At 41.6% G+C, this 20,036-nt stretch overlaps 2 protein-coding genes and 1 long non-coding RNA gene across 12 annotated transcripts in view; 1 reads left to right on the top strand and 2 right to left on the bottom strand.

Annotated features, from left to right (window-relative positions):
* Positions 1 to 214: 214 nt before the first annotated feature.
* LOC106746329 lies at positions 215 to 3,782 on the bottom strand. 2 transcript variants are annotated; one of them, XM_014622863.1, is made up of 3 exons: positions 3,305 to 3,782; positions 1,598 to 3,048; positions 1,374 to 1,493 (listed from the first exon to the last, which is right to left on the bottom strand). In XM_014622863.1, the coding sequence occupies exons 1-3, from the start codon at positions 3,381 to 3,383 to the stop codon at positions 1,470 to 1,472; spliced, it is 1,554 nt and encodes a 517-aa protein (XP_014478349.1). In that variant the 5' UTR covers positions 3,384 to 3,782; the 3' UTR covers positions 1,374 to 1,469. The 2 variants fall into 2 exon arrangements, with proteins under 2 accessions (XP_014478340.1, XP_014478349.1); XM_014622854.1 differs by having other exon boundaries at positions 215 to 3,048; positions 3,305 to 3,781.
* Positions 3,783 to 4,064: 282 nt separating this feature from the next.
* The window catches only part of LOC106745662 (serine/threonine-protein kinase Genghis Khan), a 17,248-nt gene continuing 1,276 nt past the window's right edge, over positions 4,065 to 20,036 (top strand). The window contains exons 1-28 of one of the 9 annotated variants that reach the window (XM_014621472.1): positions 4,065 to 4,201; positions 4,590 to 4,707; positions 5,441 to 5,626; positions 5,803 to 5,982; positions 6,185 to 6,456; positions 6,565 to 6,864; positions 6,985 to 7,128; positions 7,238 to 7,360; positions 7,449 to 7,657; positions 7,757 to 7,968; positions 8,056 to 9,059; positions 9,132 to 9,367; positions 9,472 to 9,578; positions 11,343 to 11,540; positions 12,370 to 12,533; positions 12,723 to 12,978; positions 13,070 to 13,356; positions 13,622 to 13,765; positions 13,844 to 13,979; positions 14,149 to 14,390; positions 14,470 to 14,650; positions 14,758 to 14,946; positions 15,126 to 15,311; positions 15,416 to 15,597; positions 15,852 to 15,962; positions 16,234 to 16,357; positions 16,530 to 16,687; positions 17,394 to 18,622. In XM_014621472.1, the coding sequence (XP_014476958.1) occupies positions 5,485 to 5,626; positions 5,803 to 5,982; positions 6,185 to 6,456; positions 6,565 to 6,864; positions 6,985 to 7,128; positions 7,238 to 7,360; positions 7,449 to 7,657; positions 7,757 to 7,968; positions 8,056 to 9,059; positions 9,132 to 9,367; positions 9,472 to 9,578; positions 11,343 to 11,540; positions 12,370 to 12,533; positions 12,723 to 12,978; positions 13,070 to 13,356; positions 13,622 to 13,765; positions 13,844 to 13,979; positions 14,149 to 14,390; positions 14,470 to 14,650; positions 14,758 to 14,946; positions 15,126 to 15,311; positions 15,416 to 15,597; positions 15,852 to 15,962; positions 16,234 to 16,357; positions 16,530 to 16,687; positions 17,394 to 17,507 (5,601 nt within the window). In that variant the 5' untranslated portion in view covers positions 4,065 to 4,201; positions 4,590 to 4,707; positions 5,441 to 5,484 and the 3' untranslated portion in view covers positions 17,508 to 18,622. Of the gene's footprint in view, positions 4,708 to 5,440; positions 5,627 to 5,802; positions 5,983 to 6,184; positions 6,457 to 6,564; positions 6,865 to 6,984; positions 7,129 to 7,237; positions 7,361 to 7,448; positions 7,658 to 7,756; positions 7,969 to 8,055; positions 9,060 to 9,131; positions 9,368 to 9,471; positions 9,579 to 11,342; positions 11,541 to 12,369; positions 12,534 to 12,722; positions 12,979 to 13,069; positions 13,357 to 13,621; positions 13,766 to 13,843; positions 13,980 to 14,148; positions 14,391 to 14,469; positions 14,651 to 14,757; positions 14,947 to 15,125; positions 15,312 to 15,415; positions 15,598 to 15,851; positions 15,963 to 16,233; positions 16,420 to 16,529; positions 16,688 to 17,393; positions 18,908 to 20,036 lie in introns of those variants that run through there. The other 8 variants (XM_014621490.1, XM_014621481.1, XM_014621519.1 and 5 more) reach the window with 8 other exon arrangements.
* On the bottom strand, positions 18,714 to 20,007 carry LOC106745720. The gene is made up of 2 exons (XR_001374544.1): positions 18,901 to 20,007; positions 18,714 to 18,781 (listed from the first exon to the last, which is right to left on the bottom strand). It is a non-coding gene; the product is annotated as an uncharacterized LOC106745720 (long non-coding RNA).

Below are 20,036 nucleotides of genomic sequence, written 5' to 3'. Positions count from 1 at the left end.
GGCGGGGGGGGGGGAGAGAGAGAGAGAGAACGATTCGAGTTCAGCGTTTAGCCGTGTAGAACAACGGAGCGAGCAGGTGGTGACTTCTTGCGTGACGTCACGCGATATATTGATCAAGTCGGTCGCAGGCGACCGACATATCAAAGCCCGACGGTCGCACGCGTGCGCGGACTCACCCCGTTTCTCAAGGATAATTGAAGACAAGAAGGGAAAATCTCATGGAAAAATATATATATATATATATATATAATATCGTTGTATATAACAATACTACAGTACTTTGTTCCAGAAATCCGAGAGAATCGCGTTACAACGAATTCTCCCCCTCGATCTCCACACGCACGGTATAAATAAATCTAAGCTATCTCTCGTGTAAAATACACGTTGCATATCTTACATCTTTACGTGTCCTAGGCGATAGATACCTCCTGAAATTGAATTAAAAAAAGGGGGAAAGGGAAGAACGATGAGTCTGCAATTGCAAAAACGTAATCGTGTGATTTGTATCGTAACGCATATATAAATATCTCTAAATAAACTAATCCGTAAAATAAAGAACATATTGGAACGAACAATTATGATAATATGTTGTCAAAGCGGAACCCTGTACAGTCGAAAATGTACATCCCGTATATATATATACATATATATATAACAGAAGAAAGAGAAAATGGGGAAAGAGAGAAGTTAAGAAGAAAAAACTAATTTACAATGAATTACTCGCATATATACATATATATGGTTTCGTACTCGTTTTTTTCGCTTTTGCGGTTATATTTCGCGTACGTATGCTCGAGTTATAAACCTTTTTATTATAACCTTTATTATAACCTTTCAAGTCGAATAACCATTATCAATTCTTTCTCTCTTTGTTGTAATCCTTCAGTCAGGAAAGAGCAATTAATTTCGAAAAGTTTAGAAGAACTCCAAAAATATGAATCCCAGTTGCATTTTCTGCGATTCTAAACATTTCTGTACACAGCTTAAAATATTCTACAAATAGATCTCTTTCATACGCAGACAAATATACACGCACACATATTCATACCTGTACAATTAAAAAAATATTCGCGCAATTCTGTTCAGAGAGTACTGTATAACAATTATAATAACGCGAATTATGAATAACAATAATAACATTCGTTATGTCCGTTTTTCATTCGCGTTGGCGAAACGGAAGTTAATAACGGCCATTAGCCGACAGATATTCGGCAGAGCGGAGAGATATTCACCCTTCCGTAATAAATAACACGGATGACGACAGCTGTTTTTATCTATTGACTTTATCGGCCATTTTATTTTGAATGCTTAAAACGTACTGTTTCTGTCTCGCCTCGCGTTTCGCCTTAGCTTGCAACCTTTTCCTCTCGATTTCCTCCGCAGTGCATCGAGCTGGCGGCGAACTGATTTTGGTCGGTTCTCCGGTATCGTTTCTCATATTACCGGTGGAATTGTGTTTGACAAAACGATTACCACCTTCTTTTACCGCGGACCTGTTAACATCGGACCCCAGCATTCGATCCGCGCTGGATATTAGCGAAATTGCACCGCTTCCGATCTGACGGCGGTCATTTGTAGCAATCGAATTTCTACTTACGGAAGAATGCCCGATACTCCTACCGTACGACATCTTGGGCGACGGGTTCAAGTGTGACGCGGACTTGGCCGAATACGAGGGGAACGTTACGTGCGCTGTGTTCTTACAGTTTGCGATCACGTTCTGACCGATGCATTTGTCCGATAAGCTTTTAGATTTGAAAAATTTCCTATTGCTCAATGAGCCAACGGTGGACGTCTCGACTTTCGCCGTGGAATTCGCCTGCGTACTGTTGCTAGAGTTGCTGCTGTTAGAGTACTGTTTTCCTATCAAAGGTGCATGAGTCAAAGTTTTGTAACTGGGTTCAATTTTAGGAGCTGAGAAACCGCCGGATTCAGCCGGCGTTGAGAATAACTTGTCATCTTCGATGCAAGTCGCTAAGCAATCGTCAAAGGAATCGTCTGGGATACCGAATAATTCTACTGCGCTATCTCGTGACGATTTCTTATCATCAAGAGATTCTTCAACGTCGTAGTGTAACATATTGTTGTTTAGACACAGCTTATGTAGATCCTTATCTTTCCAAGGCGAAACTATCATGCTGGAGCTTGCGTCTTTCTTCAATGGCAGTTTCGAATACGTCCTTAATATGCTGCCACCGGTTGTGCCTCCATGGAACAAGCTTTTTGGTGACACTTTTGGTTGTACCGCCGCTGTACTCTCCTTAAACTGTGTAGGAGAAATTTTAACAATTGTGTCACTTGCGGGAGATAATTTTTCTTCTTTGATATCCGTCTGTGGATGCACAGTGGAGCTTCCTGTGCCCGCAATCAGATTTAACTTCTCCTCTATCTCCTGAGTGCATCTAGCCATGGAATCATCTACCGAATCGTCAAATAAATCATCGTAACTCGAGCTCTTCTTGCTAACATTGTTATGACTGTTGGTTTCTGTGCCACAGTTCTCCTTATCTCTGACAGTAGGCTGGACTTCTTTTTCGTTGCTTGTGTTTACCACAACTGGTGCTTCTTTGATACAATCATCCGATTCACTTTGGTCGTTTTGTTTTATAATTTTCATCTTCTCACTTAACGCTTGTAATTCAGCTGCAAACTGTCCGATGTGTTCCATGTTCTCCATATTGATGGTCTTCCTCTTGAGCGGCTTGCACAACAAAGGCGAGTCTGAATTCCTCTTCCTTGGGAATAACTTAGTGCCTTTAGGTGTTTCAGACTGAACATTTTGTTTGTTGCTCCTGCTATTAGGAGTTTTGCTCAGAGTATTCTGCCAATCCCACGCAACCTCATTACCTCCGTCTTGTGTACATGGAAGTAAGATCGGGTTAGGGGAATAATCAAGATCAGATGGCTCTTCTACTTTGTCCAAGCTGGGCTTCTGCCTAACCGGTGTGCTATGATTATTAGGAGCTATGTATTCTCGACAACTTTTAGGAGAGTTTTCATTCTTGTTATTTATCCAGGCATTTGCTGGCTTTGTCACATTCTCAGCATCTGCACATAGATCACAGTAGTTTTACTAACAAGAAAGGAAATTATGTCTGTCCTTTATCGTTGAACTAGCGCATACCTTCCGAACTTAAGGAAAAACAGATATATAGCTGTAACTTTGTATAAAAAACAAAGAAATAGAACTAATGCTAGTGCAGCTAATTCAATTATAAAGAACAGACCTTATATAGTGTATATTCTTGATATATTCAAACTTAAATGTCACATTATATTGTTTGATTTTAAATGTCACACTTACCCTCTTTTACACTCGAAAGTAGCTTCTTGCTGTTTTGATATTTTGTACACCTCATTGTTGATTTCATTTGCACGTTCATAACTCTTTAAAAATTCATAAACCGCACAAAGACAATCTTGCCAGCTGTAATAAAAATGCTAACCTGCTTCATAAGCAACAGGAATTGACAAGGGCATCCAAACTTTTTCGATCGAGCGACTTTTCGACTTTAACATTTAAATAGAAAGATATTTGAGTCCACTTGGATTAATATTTATATATCGGTGAGTTCTTCAAGCAGTAATATGCTAGCAGTGAACAATTTTACTCGACATATCTTGAGTAAAATAAAAAAAAGTAGTAAGTCTATTCTCTTTTTAATTGTACTGCATTACACTTTCTGCACTTGAAGTGAAATCGATATACGGCGGACGGAAGGGAAAGAAAGAAAAAACTACAACAGGGGAGTATAGAAAGTACAGCTGATATGACAAATCTATAGCATTGATCATATTAGCCCTTAGATTGGCCTTCTAATTTTTGAGCGGAATGCAGCACAAGAACCTACGCCCACGATGACAGAAAAAGTCACTAGGACTTCGATGGTGGAGACAAAATGGCCGCGCCAATCAAACGTCGAATATAGCTCTCCTATCGAGAGTTTGAGCGCGGGGAGCGACCTCTGTCACTAATGCCGCGTGTTAGAAAATCAAACAGCAACGCCAATCTGCATGCCGATTATCATGGCTACATTTAATGACGTAGAGCTGCCATATTTTTTTCTGTGTAGGGCCTGCTAGGGGGTCAATCAAATTGTTGGGGTTCGGAGATGGCTACGCAAGATGGTTTATGATAACCAAATGGTGCGCGTAATAAACAATTGAGGAAGATCGAAAGCGGGGTGCGTCGTCTCGGCAGGTATGCTCGTATTAATCGAGCGGTCGCTTCGGATCGGCGAAGGAAAAGCCTTTCACTCGAAACATCATCCTACGCGATAGGGAAACTTTACGTCACAAATTTGGTCGCGAATGGCAGTATAGTGTTGTGTCGAGGTTATAAACTTGAAATTTAGGACGATACGCGGCTACGTGCAACGACGGGTATTACGTCTCTGTGATACTCGACGAAATTACGATATAGCGTGCGCGTTCCCGTCGTGTCGCGACGCGCGAGACACCCTTTGTGATTTTGTTAAATTCCAGAATCCATCGCGAGTGCGGTGTCTCACCTCGGCGCACTATTTTTACCTGCGCTTTTTTTATTTACACGCATTTCTCTTGTTGCGCGTTTTCGCCGAATATTTTAGCTATCTTTGTAGCAGTTACGTAATTTCTAACGTGAATGATCCCGGTACGATGACCGAGAGTGAAATGAATGAAGACTGTTCCGTGCACGCACGTACTCTAGCACGCTGATATATATCGGTAGGTATAGGTGTACGTACATTTATGATTGCTCTCTATATTAAAAAAAAGGGAAAAAATCAGTTTGCTTCGCATTTCCTTTGTATATCCATGCGAATCAAATGTCAAACTTATTTTCTTCCTGACATCCAAAGTTGTGCTACATTAGTAAACAAAATTCCTTTTCAAGAGGTCAGAATGACACGATTTATCCATATTTCTGTAAGAAGTCGGGTCTCTTCGATCAACTGCTTTTGTACTTTTTCTCATTCTTGATGTTTTACCTTTCCCTTGTTCTTGATTTCTATTGCTTCTTCCCTCGTCTTTTTTTTCTTTGTCTCTCTCCTCATATGTTGTAATCTTCCATGATAAAAAGTATCGTTTACAATAAATATAAAAATTAAGATTATAAAGTAGTCAATATACTGATAACAGAACATACAACTTTAAAGAATAAAATATTGCAAACATAAAAAAATCAAGATTACGAAACAGCTGAAATTTGGATGTCAATAATAGATATAAAAAAAAGCTATAAAGAATAAAATAATATTTTAATTTTATACAATAACTTTGTAGTATTAAAAGTAGGAAGTAAAAAATCTTAAATAATTAATATATCAATTATTCGTATCGGTATTTGATGAAGAAAAATAACTTATACAAATTTTTCAAATTCGTGAAGTTAATGTGGTCGCGTGACTGCTGATATCTATTTGAAATGACTATTACAGCGGCCAATTGTATATTGCAGAAATTTTAACCAGTGAATAACAATGTGGTATAAGGAGGTAACGAATGCTAATAACAACAATGGAAATATCCTCTATAGATTGTGGTAAGGAACAACCTTATCAGCAAAGAGACATGTCAGATTCGTCACAATATCTTTACGGCCATCTCCCTCCTGATATTATGCCAAAGGGACTTCCAAACAATGGTATCAATTGTTATATGTTATAGGAAATCCAATTAGATGCATATACATATAGATATATACACACACACACATATAAAATACAGTATGTAATATATGTCTCATGCAATATGTAAATATGCAAACTTGTATACATATGCAAAGTTGAGAATATCTGAAGCAAAAGAGATACCTTATAGGCATTGGAGGAAGGTTACGCCAACTCGAGGGCCTGTTCATCGGAGGCCCTGCCCAAGGTGGACGAGTGGGCCATACCATTTCCATCGAGACGCTTATCGATGTTTTGCTCGTGTTATACGACGAATGCTGTAATTCTTCATTACGCCGTGAAAAGACTGTTTCCGATTTTATCGAGTTTGGTATGCACTTGTCTTTGGACGTTCACGTTCGCAGTAATACTTTCTTCGACCATTAGTGCTGTACACATATAAACATTCGATCTAGATTCCGGCTTGATGCCGCGTCCTTTGTCGATTGGTTTGTAAACAGATCCACAAAGAACGCACCAATCGAGCGCATTTATCAGGCGATTGTATCACTTGTATCGTTGGTTTTTTGCAGTCAAACCGATAGCCTCGTGTATAAAGAGCTTGCAATTGACACGGGAGGACTTTGAAATCGTTAAGGTCATCGGTAGAGGTGCTTTCGGGGAAGTATGCGTCGTAAGAATGCGCGGCTCGGACAAGGTGTTCGCCATGAAGATTTTGAACAAGTGGGAGATGTTAAAGCGGGCCGAGACCGCGTGCTTCAGGGAAGAAAGGGATGTACTAGTATATGGTGATCGCAGATGGATCACGAACCTGCATTATGCCTTTCAAGATGACAATAACTTGGTAAAATAGTATTGATGAATATTAATTTGCGATATTTCACAGAGAGATAATGCCTGAAATGACTGACGCGGATCTAACTGATTCTCCTTTCTCCGTCTGTCTATACAGTATCTGGTCATGGATTACTACTGCGGCGGGGATTTATTGACGTTATTGAGCAAATTTGAGGACCGTCTTCCCGAAGATATGGCTCGATTCTACATAGCGGAAATGGTGCTAGCTATAGGTTCTATACATGACTTGCGCTATGTACATCGTGACATTAAACCCGACAATGTTCTATTGGACGCGAACGGTCACATCAGGTTGGCTGACTTCGGCTCCTGCTTACGACTGTTCGAAGACGGTACGGTGCAAAGTAACGTCGCCGTTGGTACCCCGGATTATATCTCACCGGAAATATTGAGGGTATAATTTCATTTTGCGTATCGTACATATTTCTAGCTGTAAAGAGACAGTGTGATTTCACTCAATGTAATGTGCATCATGTCATCATGTGCGTCATCGTTTCACGCGTATGTTTGCCAGGCGATGGAGGACGGTCAGGGACAGTACGGCCCGGAATGCGATTGGTGGTCTCTTGGAGTATGCATGTACGAAATGCTGTACGGCGAAACGCCCTTCTACGCGGAATCTCTAGTCGAAACTTATGGAAAGATTATGAATCACAAGGTAAACTCGCCAATATTCATTAACACGATATCCTTTTACTTAATTACTTAATTATCCGCTCATCGGTAAAAATTTGTATCTCCTCTCACCATTTTTCTTATGTTCGCAGAATTGTTTTGACTTTCCTACGGACGACATGTACGATGTTTCCGAAGAAGCCAAAGATCTGATGAGAAAGCTGATTTGCAGCTCTGAATTTAGACTAGGCCAAAATGGAATCGACGACTTCAAGGTAGATCTCACGCGCTCACGTCGTTCATCACTGTTATCTCATCCGTATGTGTGTGTCTATTACTTCCAACGCGCCTCTTGAACTTCAGAAACATCCGTGGTTCGACGGAGTTAATTGGGATACTTTGAGAGACAGTACCGCGCCGTACATTCCTGAAGTTTCGTCGCCCAGCGACACGTCGAATTTCGACGTAGACGATACCGACGTTCGCACTTCCGACGCCGTTCCGCCAGCCGCGAATTCTGCCTTTTCCGCTCTTCACTTGCCGTTCGTCGGTTTCAGTTTTACACAGGGAAGGTATGAAGCCCGTGTTTTTATTCAACGCTGTTGACAGCAGAGTATTGATCTTTGTAATATATTTGCTCACACGACGCTGGAAAATTCTTGCTATTGCAGCTGCATATCGGATCTGGGTTGTATCTCCGCCTTGTCTCAGAAGGACAAGCACGTGCAGATACTCGAAGAAGAGAACGCCCGGCTGTTGCAAACTATCGATGACATGAAGAATTCGGGCGTAGCTCATTCTTCGCCCGACATCTCTCCCGATTCCAACAATGCAACCAGAAAGCTCCGGGACGAGATTAATACACTAACGAAACGCAATTGCGGTAAGGTTTTGTCGTATCTTAATTGGCCGGTGTCTTTCGTCTAGTATCGATCACAGTGTTGACGCAAAATCTTTTTCTATTACATAGAGTTGGAATCGCAATTGAAATCTATGGACGTTCCACGCGAGTTACGAACATTAGATAACGGCGACATGACGAAGTTTCGGGATTTAGAGAAATTAGTTCGGTGCCTGCGCTCGGAGAAGGAGGAGGCTATCAAGGACAAATTAGATGCGCAGGAGAAACTGAAACTTCAAGACAAGGAATTAAAGGACGCGCTCACGCAGCGTAAGCTCGCGATGGCGGAGTACACGGAGGTGACGGATAAGTTGTCCGATCTGCGACAACAGAAGCAAAAGCTGTCGCGACAGGTGCGGGACAAGGAGGAGGAATTGGAGGTCGTGATGCAGAAGGTCGACAGTCTGCGCCACGATATACGAAAGGCCGAGAAGCTGCGCAGAGAGCTGGAGAACAGAGTCGACGAAGCGATGGCGGAGACCAGCAAGGAGAGGAAGCTACGTGAACGTAGTGAAGAGTACTGCAAGCAGATGCAGGAGGAGACGGAGAAGATCAGACAGCGTTCTCTCGGGAACGACGCTAGCGCGAATCACGCCTTGGCGACGCAAGAGATCAATAGGTTAAAGGCGGAGGTTGAGAAGCTCGAGGTGCAGTACAACGAGAACCTGACCCAGCAGCAGGGCAGGTTCAATCTCGAGATTCGGAGCCTGCAAGAGCAACTGCATGAAGCGGAGACCAGGAGGGAGTTGCTGGAGAGAGAGGTGCAGCTCACGAAGGAGAAGTTGGACGCCGCAAGACTGGAGAACATCACCGACAGCGAGGAGACGATAAACGAGCTGAGCAGACGTTACGAGAGGGAGAAGATCATGTTGGTCGAGGAGAACAAGAAGCTCATGTTGGAGCTCAGTGATCTCACCGGCAGCGTCAACAGACTGCAAGGCGAACGGAGGCAATTGGAGGACGAGTACGAGGAGCTGAGGAACAAGAAGGAAGCTATCGCGCAGTGGGAGGCTCAGATCACCGAGATCATTCAGTGGGTGTCGGACGAGAAGGATGCGCGTGGATATCTGCAGGTTCGTCACTGGTTCAACACCGTGTTGTCCATTCAGTGTGGGGAAGAAAAAAGTCGTCCATTTCGATTTCAGGCCCTGGCTACAAAAATGACGGAAGAGCTGGAGTTTTTAAAGCACTCCGGTGGAGTGGGTGGTGTCGGCGGCGGAACCACCATGGCGGACAAGAACTGGCGCAACCGTCGGTCGCAAAAACTCGACAAGATGGAGCTTCTGAACTTGCAGAGCTCCCTGCAGAGCGAGATACAAGCGAAGCAAGCGATTTCCGAGGAACTCACCAAGACACGCTCGGACATGATAGCCTCGCAAAAGTAAGTAAAGCGGAGATATCATTGCTTCAGTTGCACGCGAAGGAATAAATTGGGTCTTTCCTTTTTGACTAACTTCGCCTACTTTTCTCTCCTCTTCTTCTTAGGGAACTAAGGGATTTTAAGCAGCGGTTAGACACCATGTCGCACGAGCTGAAGCGGAAAGATATGCAAGTAAAAGAATTGCAAGCGCGTCTTGATACCGGGGATGGCTGTAAGTACATTTCAATCGACAATGTGAAAAGTAAGAAACGCACAAAGGTTCACTCATTATATCGCTATGGGAATACCGCGTCCACCCTTATTATGCAAGTCGTAGCTGTACATGTCATGTACGTAATTTGCAAATGTGTTAATCTTTATTCAAGCATCGAACGTGTTCTAAATTCTGACTTTCCGGTATAAAAGATGTTGCTGGAACGTACATTGAATATCTCTCGTATCTCTGTCTCTCTAATCTTTGAAATTCTTCTATACATTAAACTTGCATTATCGGTGACGGCTTTTGCATGCATATCTTCGAGCCAGCTTTGTGGAACTATTTTATATATTGGTATAAATAGTTGTTTATATATCTATACACACACAATTACTTGTTCATCAATTTATGATTATGTTCGGTGTAGTGTTTAATTGATTATCTTTTTAATTGTGGATGAATGAAGAGGTTTGTTAAGTTTATATTGTTGAGAAAAATTTAAAAAATTCCCTCCCCCAGTATTTCTTCAGTCGTTTTATTGTCGTTTAAAATGTCACCGTTACGATTCAATTGGCTTAAAAATACGGTGCAATCTCCAAAGCGATAATAATAATAATACCTTAGTTTACTACTTTTTTCTTATACGATTGTTGTTATTACTTTTATGCAGTCTATTACTTTTTATTATTTCATCTTAGTTATGGTATTAAGGTGGAAATAATACGATGCACTGTGTAGTATATACGGTAGTTTCTTACTCGTAGACTTTTGTACGGCCTATTTGATTGTGCTATGTATAAAAATATCAGTTGCGAAACGCCGATTTCTTTTTAATAATCATTTCGTCTTCTGTTAATCAACAAAATGATTTATGGGCATACCTGAGTAGTTTCTTCTCTGAGGTCTTGTCCCGTCTGTAACACACACTTTTTATGTGCCATCTTTTTTTTGCTTTTATTATATATTCTTCGAAACTAAATCTGCGTTTTCTAATCTCTCTGATCTCGCTGATTTCGGATATGAGACTAGAACTCGTCGTGTTTTCATCTGTTATTTCCTGAACGACATTCTGTAATATTCATTAAGTATATTTTGTCAAAAGATTATTTCTTTTCCAACGGAGGAGAAGATGGCGCAGACTGTTAATCGTTGTTAATTCTTCCGATGCGTTTTTCAATTATCATTCTTGATGGTAGGAGCCCCCGTTCAGGCAGAATTACCATTCCAACGGTGAAAGTAAACCCCGGTCGCGAGAAAAGCTAAGTTGTATGACAAATGGAACGAATATGCAAGCATATCGATTCGCTTGAGAACGTGGTAAAACGTAGCCGGTGCAAATGGAGAAAGACGACCGATATTATTGAGAAGATATATTAACGATATGTAACACACACCTATATACACATATACACACATATACACATACACAGTTACAGAGATCATTGGTACTACGATCGTCGTTGAACAGAGCAACTCGATTACCTGGCATGACACGCTACACATCTGGATGCTTCCAGACCACAGACAAAATGTGTTTTGTCCGCCTGCGAGAAAATTTGTACGATTTCGGACGTTGTGTTAAAAATGTGCTTCATACCGATATGCGAACGTACGATTTCATAGAGATCGCTATTACTGGGATCTGTGTAGCATAGTAATTCGATTCTCCAGTACGGTATGCGATTCTGATTTCTAGACTACAAAGTGCCTCTGTTTATTGGCGTAACGAGCTGCGTGTGGGGCCTCTTGTTGCTCATCTTCAAACTATATTTGTGACAGCTGTCTCATCCAGCAACACATCAAGCAAATCTCCAAACATCGTTAGCACCAAACCCCAACGTATCATCGTACATCAGCCGTCGTCACCCCTACCAGTAATGCGTGCCCCCCGCATCACGACTTGTCGCTTATTAACTAGATTCGTTCCAGTCAACACATTCATCAGTCAGAATGCCGTCGCCATCGTATCGCCGCCCGGTAAATGATGTGGCAGCAAAAGAGCGACTTTGGATTGGTTGGCCGACTGTACTGCTAATTAAACAGCACAGCGCTATGTTTTCTTTTCTCTTTCTCTTCTTCGTTTTCAATATCACAAATCCGAGAAAGAAGAGATCTTGTCTATATTTCTCTCTCTCTCTCTCTTTCTTTCTAAAGGCCTTTTCGAAACATAGCACTGTGTTACTTGTATAATATCCCATTTTAATATGGAGGCGATTGGTGTGAGTTTTGTTACTACGCCCAATGTTCATTCTCGTCCAACTCGTAGTGGTATTTGGGTGAATTTATTTTTTCATTTATCTCCCTCTAGATAACGATTAGCTTTAGCGATCTCCACTCCGCCGGTTGATTTTACTTTAATCGAGCGATTAACAGGTACGTGTTACGCGTGCACTATCTCGCTTGTTGCACCACTTGAAACTCGCGTATTTGAGCACCCACTTCCGTTAGCGAGAACTTATCCCACATCGTATTTACCGTAACGGAGCATGTTCCTTGGTCATTTTCGTGACATTGCTTGGAATGACAATTGTATGTTGGAGTCTGATTGTGGTTACAGTTGATATTTTTCTGGCTTAGCACGCGAGACGCATGTTCGTATGTCTCGTAAATGTGTTTATCGCTAAAAAAAAATCCTACCGTGTTTTCAGGTAAGATGTTACACGTTGCTGATATATACATTAATACTAGGACGACGATGTTATTTCTCACGTTCGCAACCCTTTTGCAAATTTTGTGGATGTTATCACCACGAGCGTTCGCGCCTTCCTCACCGCCGCCTGTTAATCGGACCTTTGTCTTTGATCAGTTTTAGAACGTCCTACGTCGCAGATGTCGTATCTCGAACACTTTCTCAAAGAGACAACAAGTAGTACGCGTCACGGAAGTGTCGACAGTGTAGAAGGTGACATCGAAGACAATCGTGCACCTAGTATTACGAGCAGCAAAAGTAACTTGTCCGAGCTTAGTATTGTGAGTACCTCGCAGAGAGTGAATGGATTTAACGGATCGAAAGAAATCGTAGAGATGGTCTTTTCCGTTCTCTCATGCTGAGATGCCGCGCCGTTGAAATATATCTCGAATATCTCGGACGAGATCTCCGTCTTTCTCTCTCTTGCGAATCAACGAGCTCACGTTTCCCCTCGTTTTTCTCTTCCCTAGGACCCAACATCGCCATTGTCCCATGAACTTCTGAACAAGTCTTCATCCTCTCACGGCCAAGCCAATCTGCAACCAAAGCCGAAGTCGCACCAGTTTCTCGTACGAACATTTTCAGCGCCCACCAAGTGTAATCACTGCACGTCCTTGATGGTCGGATTAACGAGGCAAGGAGTCGTGTGCGAGGTGTGCGGCTTCGCCTGCCATATGCCTTGTTGCGACAAAGTACCGCCGATGTGTCCCGTACCCCACGATCAAAGTAATCGAAGTTTCCATATTTTGTCTCATGAAATTCTTTAATCTTAAATGAGTAGTGGTGGTAACCTTTACACGCGAACTTATCGTTTCAGCCAAGCGACCATTGGGAATCGATCCTACGCGTGGGATAGGTACTGCCTATGAAGGTTACGTCAAAGTGCCAAAAATGGGTGGTGTCAAAAAGGGCTGGGTGCGCCAATTCGTCGTGGTCTGCGACTTCAAGTTATTTCTCTACGACATCTCACCGGATCGCAATGCTTTGCCATCTGTATACGTTTCGCAAGTGCTGGACATGCGAGACGAAGAGTTCAGCGTTAGCTCCGTTCGTGATTCTGACGTAATACACGCTACAAAGAAGGACATTCCGTGTATATTTAGGGTAAAATTTCTACATTCTTGTTGCAGCTACGGCTAGCGGGTCCTCAGGTGTAGATCCTTGAAATTAACTTCATCCCCGATCGCTTTGAATAATTATGATTTCGTGGATATTTAGAGTAAAATTGTCGACACTCTCTTGTTGCAACCACAGATCCTTGAGGCTAATTTCATTCCCGATCATTTGAAATAATTCAAAGTCTGCTGTATGTTATACACTTCGATTTTAAACAATTTGAAAAAAATTATCTTCATTTGGATTTGGGCAGATAACTACATCGCTGTTGGAGCCTCCTGGATTAAGAAATCACACGTTGATGTTGGCAGATACAGAGAGCGAGAAGACAAAATGGGTAGTAGCTTTAAGTGAGCTTCATAGGATCCTAAAGAGAAATAATCTTCCAAACACAACGGTATGGTGATGAACAACTCAAGTTTCTAGTCTCTGCTCATCGCGTTGTTTCTTTCATGCATTGTACATCTTGTCGCAGATTTTTAGAGCGAAGGAATTATTGGACAATACCTTGGCATTCATTAAAAATGTTATGTCAGGAGCGATTATTGATCCGGATCGTCTAGTCATTGGTACAGAGGAAGGTCTCTTCTGTTTAGATTTAGACCGTAGTGGTGAGTCACCGAGGCTTTTTTTCTTTCTGCTAGCTTTGTGAGAAATCCTTAAGGTTTATGGTTTTTTTATCAGCTATATTGGCAATTAGAAGCAATTACACTGTTAGCGATACTAATATGTAGCAAATACGATAATAACAAACTCGGCAATTGCGATGTGCATTCGCAGAAATTGCAAGAGTCGGTGAAGGAAAGAAGATATATCTTCTCGAGTACGTTACTGAAGAGCAATTGATCGTGGTGCTGAGCGGAAAGCAACGTCATGTACGACTGGTTCCAGTACGTGCCTTGGATGGGGACGAAGTCGAGTGGATTAAAGTCGCGGAGACCAAAGGATGCATTACGTTAACGACAGGAATAGTGCGCCGCAATCCGCTTACTTATTGCTTATGTGTTGCAATAAAGAAACAAGTAAGACGATCGTGTGCGACAGTGTGTGACGACGTAGCTCTTGTATCGCTCATCGGTATGTAATTTTCTGCCCTTTTAGAATGCGTCGCAAGTCATTATTTACGAAATAACACGCACGAAAACGAGACACAAGCGTATACGCGAGCTGATGCTGCCGTGTCTCGCGCAAACCTTGCAAGTCCTCTCCGAGGGGCGCCTGTGCGTCGGCTACCCGTCTGGTTTTTCCATTTACAGCATCTTGGGAGATCATCATACTATTTGTAAGTAGCCGACAACGTTCCCTTTATCCTCAAAATCATGCTAGTGAAGTCGACGCTATCGGCGCGATCCTCTTCAAAATCCGTCTCACGCCCTGTTTTTTTTTCAGCTTTGGTCCATGCCGAGAATACTCTTCTAGGTTTTCTCACCTACAGCGCCGTGGATGCCTTACGTTGCATCGAGTTGGCGCGCGGTGAGTTTTTATTAGTCTTCCATACGCTAGCGGTATACGTCGACAGTCAAGGGAGGAAGAATCGAGACCGAGAGATTATGTATCCTGCAGTTCCTACAGCAGTCAGTGAGTATACCAGTGACCATCAACAACTATCATCCGCTCCATACTCTATATATTATATACCTTTTCACACCATTATTACTTTGTAAAATACCTTCAGCGGTAAATTTGGCTGTCACACAGCCTTAAAGCACTTCGTCTCATCGATCGCTCGTTAAATTGATTATATTTACAAATTATAGGTTATTGCGAAGGATATCTATTAGTGTATAGCGAGACCCATATCGACGTGTTCGACTGTACATCCGGCGACTGGTTGCAAACGCTCAATGTGAAACGCGCCCGACCGCTGAACATATCGGGCTCCCTTACGTCCTGCGTGATAAACGACATGCCGCATGTCATTTATCTGAGCAACTTGCATCAACGTAAGTATACCTCGCGCATAAATATACGCGAGTCTCGTTCGTACGTTCTATTTTCGGCGCTGTATTATTCTCATTCAATAATATCGTTATTCGTGCCGCGCTAGGAGAACTACTAAATCTAACGCCACTGGATGCGAGCGGTAGACAAATGACGAGGCCACGGCGTAGGTTCTCCTTGAGAGAAGGGAATCGAGCCGCTCGACCTACCGATAGACGCTCGAAGATGATTTCCGCACCGACAAATTTCAATCATATCAGCCACATGGGTCCAGGCAACGGGATTCAGGTACGTGGTGATCGGGGCTCGAGGTTTCTCAGATTCCGCCGAAACGGACGGGGCTTTGCGCCATTTGACTTGTACTCACGAGTCGCGTTATCATGCGAATATACATATCCCACACAACACGTACGTCCGAAAGACGTCTCAGAGACGGACTTTAGGCGTCTTATTATCTCAAAGACGTCTCTTTACGACGTCTTAGCACGCCTCAATGTTCTCTGGTCCGATCTTACACAGGTATCTTCTGTGTCGTGTTACAGATACAGCGTTTATTAGACTTACCCACGACACTAGAAACCGCCGATCAACAACACACTAGCGGTCATCACAGTAGTTCTCATCTGCACAGTAGCCAACAAAGAGTAAGTGATGTGAGTTCTTTGTTCGGTGTACTGGAAACGTAGATATTCTGAAATTGTAGATATTACTTATAAATATTATAGAAAAATTGCCTTATATAAACGTATGCGTTACAAATGTTATAAAAATACGCTGCATTATATTTTATATTTATATAATTTGTATTGCTTCTTTTATACATACAATATATGTATATACACATCGATATTCTCCCGTTTTCCAATTCGCAACACTCGTAAATCGTGAGCGAGCTCTCTCTTGATTTCTCCCTTTTTTCCACAGCTATATGACTCCGCACTCCAGACACCGAGCAAACCAGCACCGCTGCCTCCCAGGCATCCCCCTTCCGATACACGTCGCTTGAGTTCGCATATGTCGAGAAACTCTGGATACTCGCCGCACAATGGTAAACTTAAACAGGATATTCTAGAGCTGTTGCAAATAATCTAAAACAACCGATCTGCCGAAGTAAGAATATATTTCTAGGATTACAATGCGCCACTTTTGTACAATAACTGAGTCTGGTTGTGCTCGAGCACAGTTTCGTATTACGCTTCAAAAAGACGAAATATACGCAGGTTCAACGACATCACGAAGAGGCCCCGCACCACCACGACCAACCGCCACACCACCGTCCTTACCACGTACTCCGGTGGACCAAATCGACTCCGAATCGGTGCACTTGCGTTCACACACACCTCTCTCTCTCGGCAGTATCGCATCTTTACATAATAAGGTATGTAAGGAAGACGATGAAAGTGGCTTAAACGAAAAAGCGCAAACTTACCTGTTCAAGCATGAGAGCGACTAGTGTGTCTTAAAAGTGAAAAATGAGATTTTTTACTTTTAAGAGAAAAATCTCATTTTTCTCACTTTTCTCACTTTTTTCTTACTCGATTTGAGCTTTTTAAAAAAAACGCTCACAAGAAATCATGTTCAATAATTTAGTTTTTTTTTAAATAAAGCAAAAAATAAAAAAATAAAACGTAACAACAACCTCGACGACATAATGTTCATAAGGTCAAGAATTGTGATTTTATTTTTAGAATGTTTTTATCAGGTTTGTCAGAAAAATATACAATGAGCGGTATGAGCACAACCGACTCAATTTTTTATTCACCCTTTTAAATCTATTTTCTTACCTTTTCAAGAATGAAACTCACTTTTCTCATTATTTTCGACAGCTAAACCGTTCCCATGCCTCCCTATTGAATTTTATTGAATAACATCTTATTGATATATATTGATCATAGCCTTTAACATGAATTGTATACTCTGCAAATGTAATTGTGGCGTTTTTTTATTGAGCGAAAGAATAAAAGATGATTTCAAGCCCATTCTTATATGAAATATACTACATACGACGTCATGACATATGATATCGTTTGCGTATTAATGCCACAAATTATGCAATTTGTATGCATGATACATTGTTCATATAGGAGCATCCATCCGGTGGAAGCCCCAGACACTCGATAGCTTCGAACAACAGTTCAAACCCATCGACACCACCGAGCCCCGCCCACGATCATGGATCATCGTCGTATGATTCATAAATTTATTTAACGCTTACGGAGACCTAGTTAGACGGTATGTATCTAGCGCATACTCGGAAAACGATCTATTTATCATACACACACACACACACGCACGCACACGCGTACACACACACACACACACACACACACACACACACACACACACACATTAACTATGCGCGCGCGTCCCTATATATATATATACATATACATATATATATATATATATGTAGAATGTTTCGGGACAACGTCGGCCTCAATCGTTCGAGAGTTAACGGAGGTTGTGATGCACTTTTGAAGTGAGAAAAGTCACGTTTCACCGCTGCAAAGAGAGATAAAGCATTGCACGAGAGGCATCAGTAAACTAGGCAACCTTTGACCTCAGTTTTCCGACAGAATGGCTGTTGTCGTAACGTGCTTTCACACGAAAAATTAATCTGAAGTAATGAGCTCGATTGTTTTCCACATTTCCGGTCTTTGACGCGAGGCAAACGTAAAGGCTTACTGCAAACCTGGTGGCCTAAATATTGCCTAATCCAAAGATACTCTCGATACTTCGTCGTTAATCTATTCGTCAGCCTCGGTCAGCCCCCGAACGTTTATAACGACGTTATTTCGAATCGCAATATATATAAATATGCATATATACATATGTTAAGCTCACTTTTACTTTGCTTCTCCATTCTTCGTCATTTTTTTTTGTTAATAATTTTTTATATAATCATGATTATAATGAACGGTCAATGCTGGAAACTTGATTAACTGGCGATTCCATGCTTTAATTTGTGGAATTCACGAGCCTAATTATGTACAGTCATATATTTATGTCGTACTTTGCAGAAACAGTGTTCTTGTTTGCTCTTCGAACGGGAAATTCGAATCGCGATATATCGTCTTACCGTCGTGCAATATGATTACGCATATTTAACGTTATACAAGAGATATATGTGAGGCAAGCAAGTTATGATAATCATGCGCTTTGACGAGTAATACGCTGGCGCGTTATTCAATTGTTCATATAAACCGCAGTAAACCTTAACGAAATGCAACGGTACGTTTAACATATACTTCTAATCTGTTTAAGAGTTTATGTGTAATAATTTATATGATTCACTTAACACAAAAAATTATCGCGATCATAAATTATTGTAAATATGTTGTATACTCGAAGAGAGATACTTCAGTCCCGCTTTGCGATGCCATACTTTTCCTCTTTTTCTTTTCTTTTTTTTGGTAGTCGTCATTCTCTCTGCGTCGATGAGATTGATTTCGCATTTTAACGTTTGACAAAACTGGAATATCGGTCAAATTAACTAGCAATAAAAATTAAAACACATTTAATGTATTGTACGCGTATTTTGGACTCTAGGTGAAATAATATAGTAGCTGCGAGCGTATAAATATACTTAACCAAGTCCGTCGTTATATCCGGAATAGCTGTGCGGTTTTGTTCCGTTGTGCGGTCGTGCGGGGAATACGCCGATAAACGAAGTATATAACGCGCATAATGTCGTTTCCCGTAAACAGCAGTGTCAACCGTATATAAACTGCACGACAGCCCGTCCTGCCGACACTCTCGAATCTCCGACTTTCGTTCAGTTAAAAGTCCTTGTCGCTTGCGGAATTGCTTCTTGCGCGCGCGCGCGCGCGACTATTCCCGGTTTAACAACGTAACAAATTAGATGGAATCGATTCGATGCCTTATGACTAAGTGTTTTCTATTTCGCGTCATAATGCACTAATGTATAATGGTATTATTCGGCGGTGTGAATAGTAGAATGATTGTGTAATGTGTTGCAAGCTCCCGATGATAATAAGTAGCTATTAAGAGAGAGATCATTTGCACTCATCCACGCATGGCGTAGGCGTGTGTAGGCATAATATGTACACGATCGCGCGCCGTGTCGAGGGAAAAATGTATCCACGGCAGGAAATATGTATCGTGTGTATCGAGTTACCCTCCCCCTCCCCTCCCAACTGAAAATAGAACGAGCATTGTCCTTGGACGCGATTTATAACCGTTCATTCTTCGATCGGTGATGACGTAATTACACAGATTAAACAGGATTTTAGCTCGGATCACTTCAATAATGATAGTGTGACATGGGAAGAGAACGATTGTACACCCACAAACACAGGCACATACGCTTGCATGCATAATATATATACATATACACACACACACACACATATATACAGCCTGACGATTCCTAAATATATAAAGGATTACAGTTAAATATGTTTAAGTGCAATGTATCGAAACTAGGGACAATGTTAATAATGACGAAAAAGGCGACGAAGAAATATTTTCATTGAGTCAGAACGCCCTAAATTGTTCTCTTGTAAATTAGTGTATGCGGATTAGGTTTTAAGTAACGTAAACGCGTATGTTATGAGACTACAATGCTTTCGTTACTTTTATAATAACGAGTGGGTAAAGTGCCAGTATGCAAGGTGTAAGACCAAATGGATCTAATTTATTTCGAACGAGTATATATTCATGTTTCGTGTAATTAACAATTTATATGATTACTATATATATATATA

This window comes from Dinoponera quadriceps, unplaced genomic scaffold (assembly GCF_001313825.1).
Source record: "Dinoponera quadriceps isolate SergipeBrazil2010 unplaced genomic scaffold, ASM131382v1 scaffold120, whole genome shotgun sequence".
Lineage (NCBI taxonomy): Eukaryota > Metazoa > Arthropoda > Insecta > Hymenoptera > Formicidae > Dinoponera > Dinoponera quadriceps.
The sequence above is the reverse complement of the archived record's forward strand: the minus strand, read 5'-3'. Positions and strand labels throughout refer to the sequence as shown.

What these genes read in the sequence shown, in the direction of transcription:
- LOC106746329 (XM_014622854.1), bottom strand. Translation starts at nt 3,383, where the DNA reads ATGAACGTGCAAATGAAATCAACAATGAGGTGTACAAAATATCAAAAC. An exon ending in ACTTTCGAGTGTAAAAGAGG is followed by an intron (nt 3,049 to 3,304) that starts GTAAGTGTGACA and finishes ATCTATGTGCAG; the next exon opens with ATGCTGAGAATGTGACAAAG.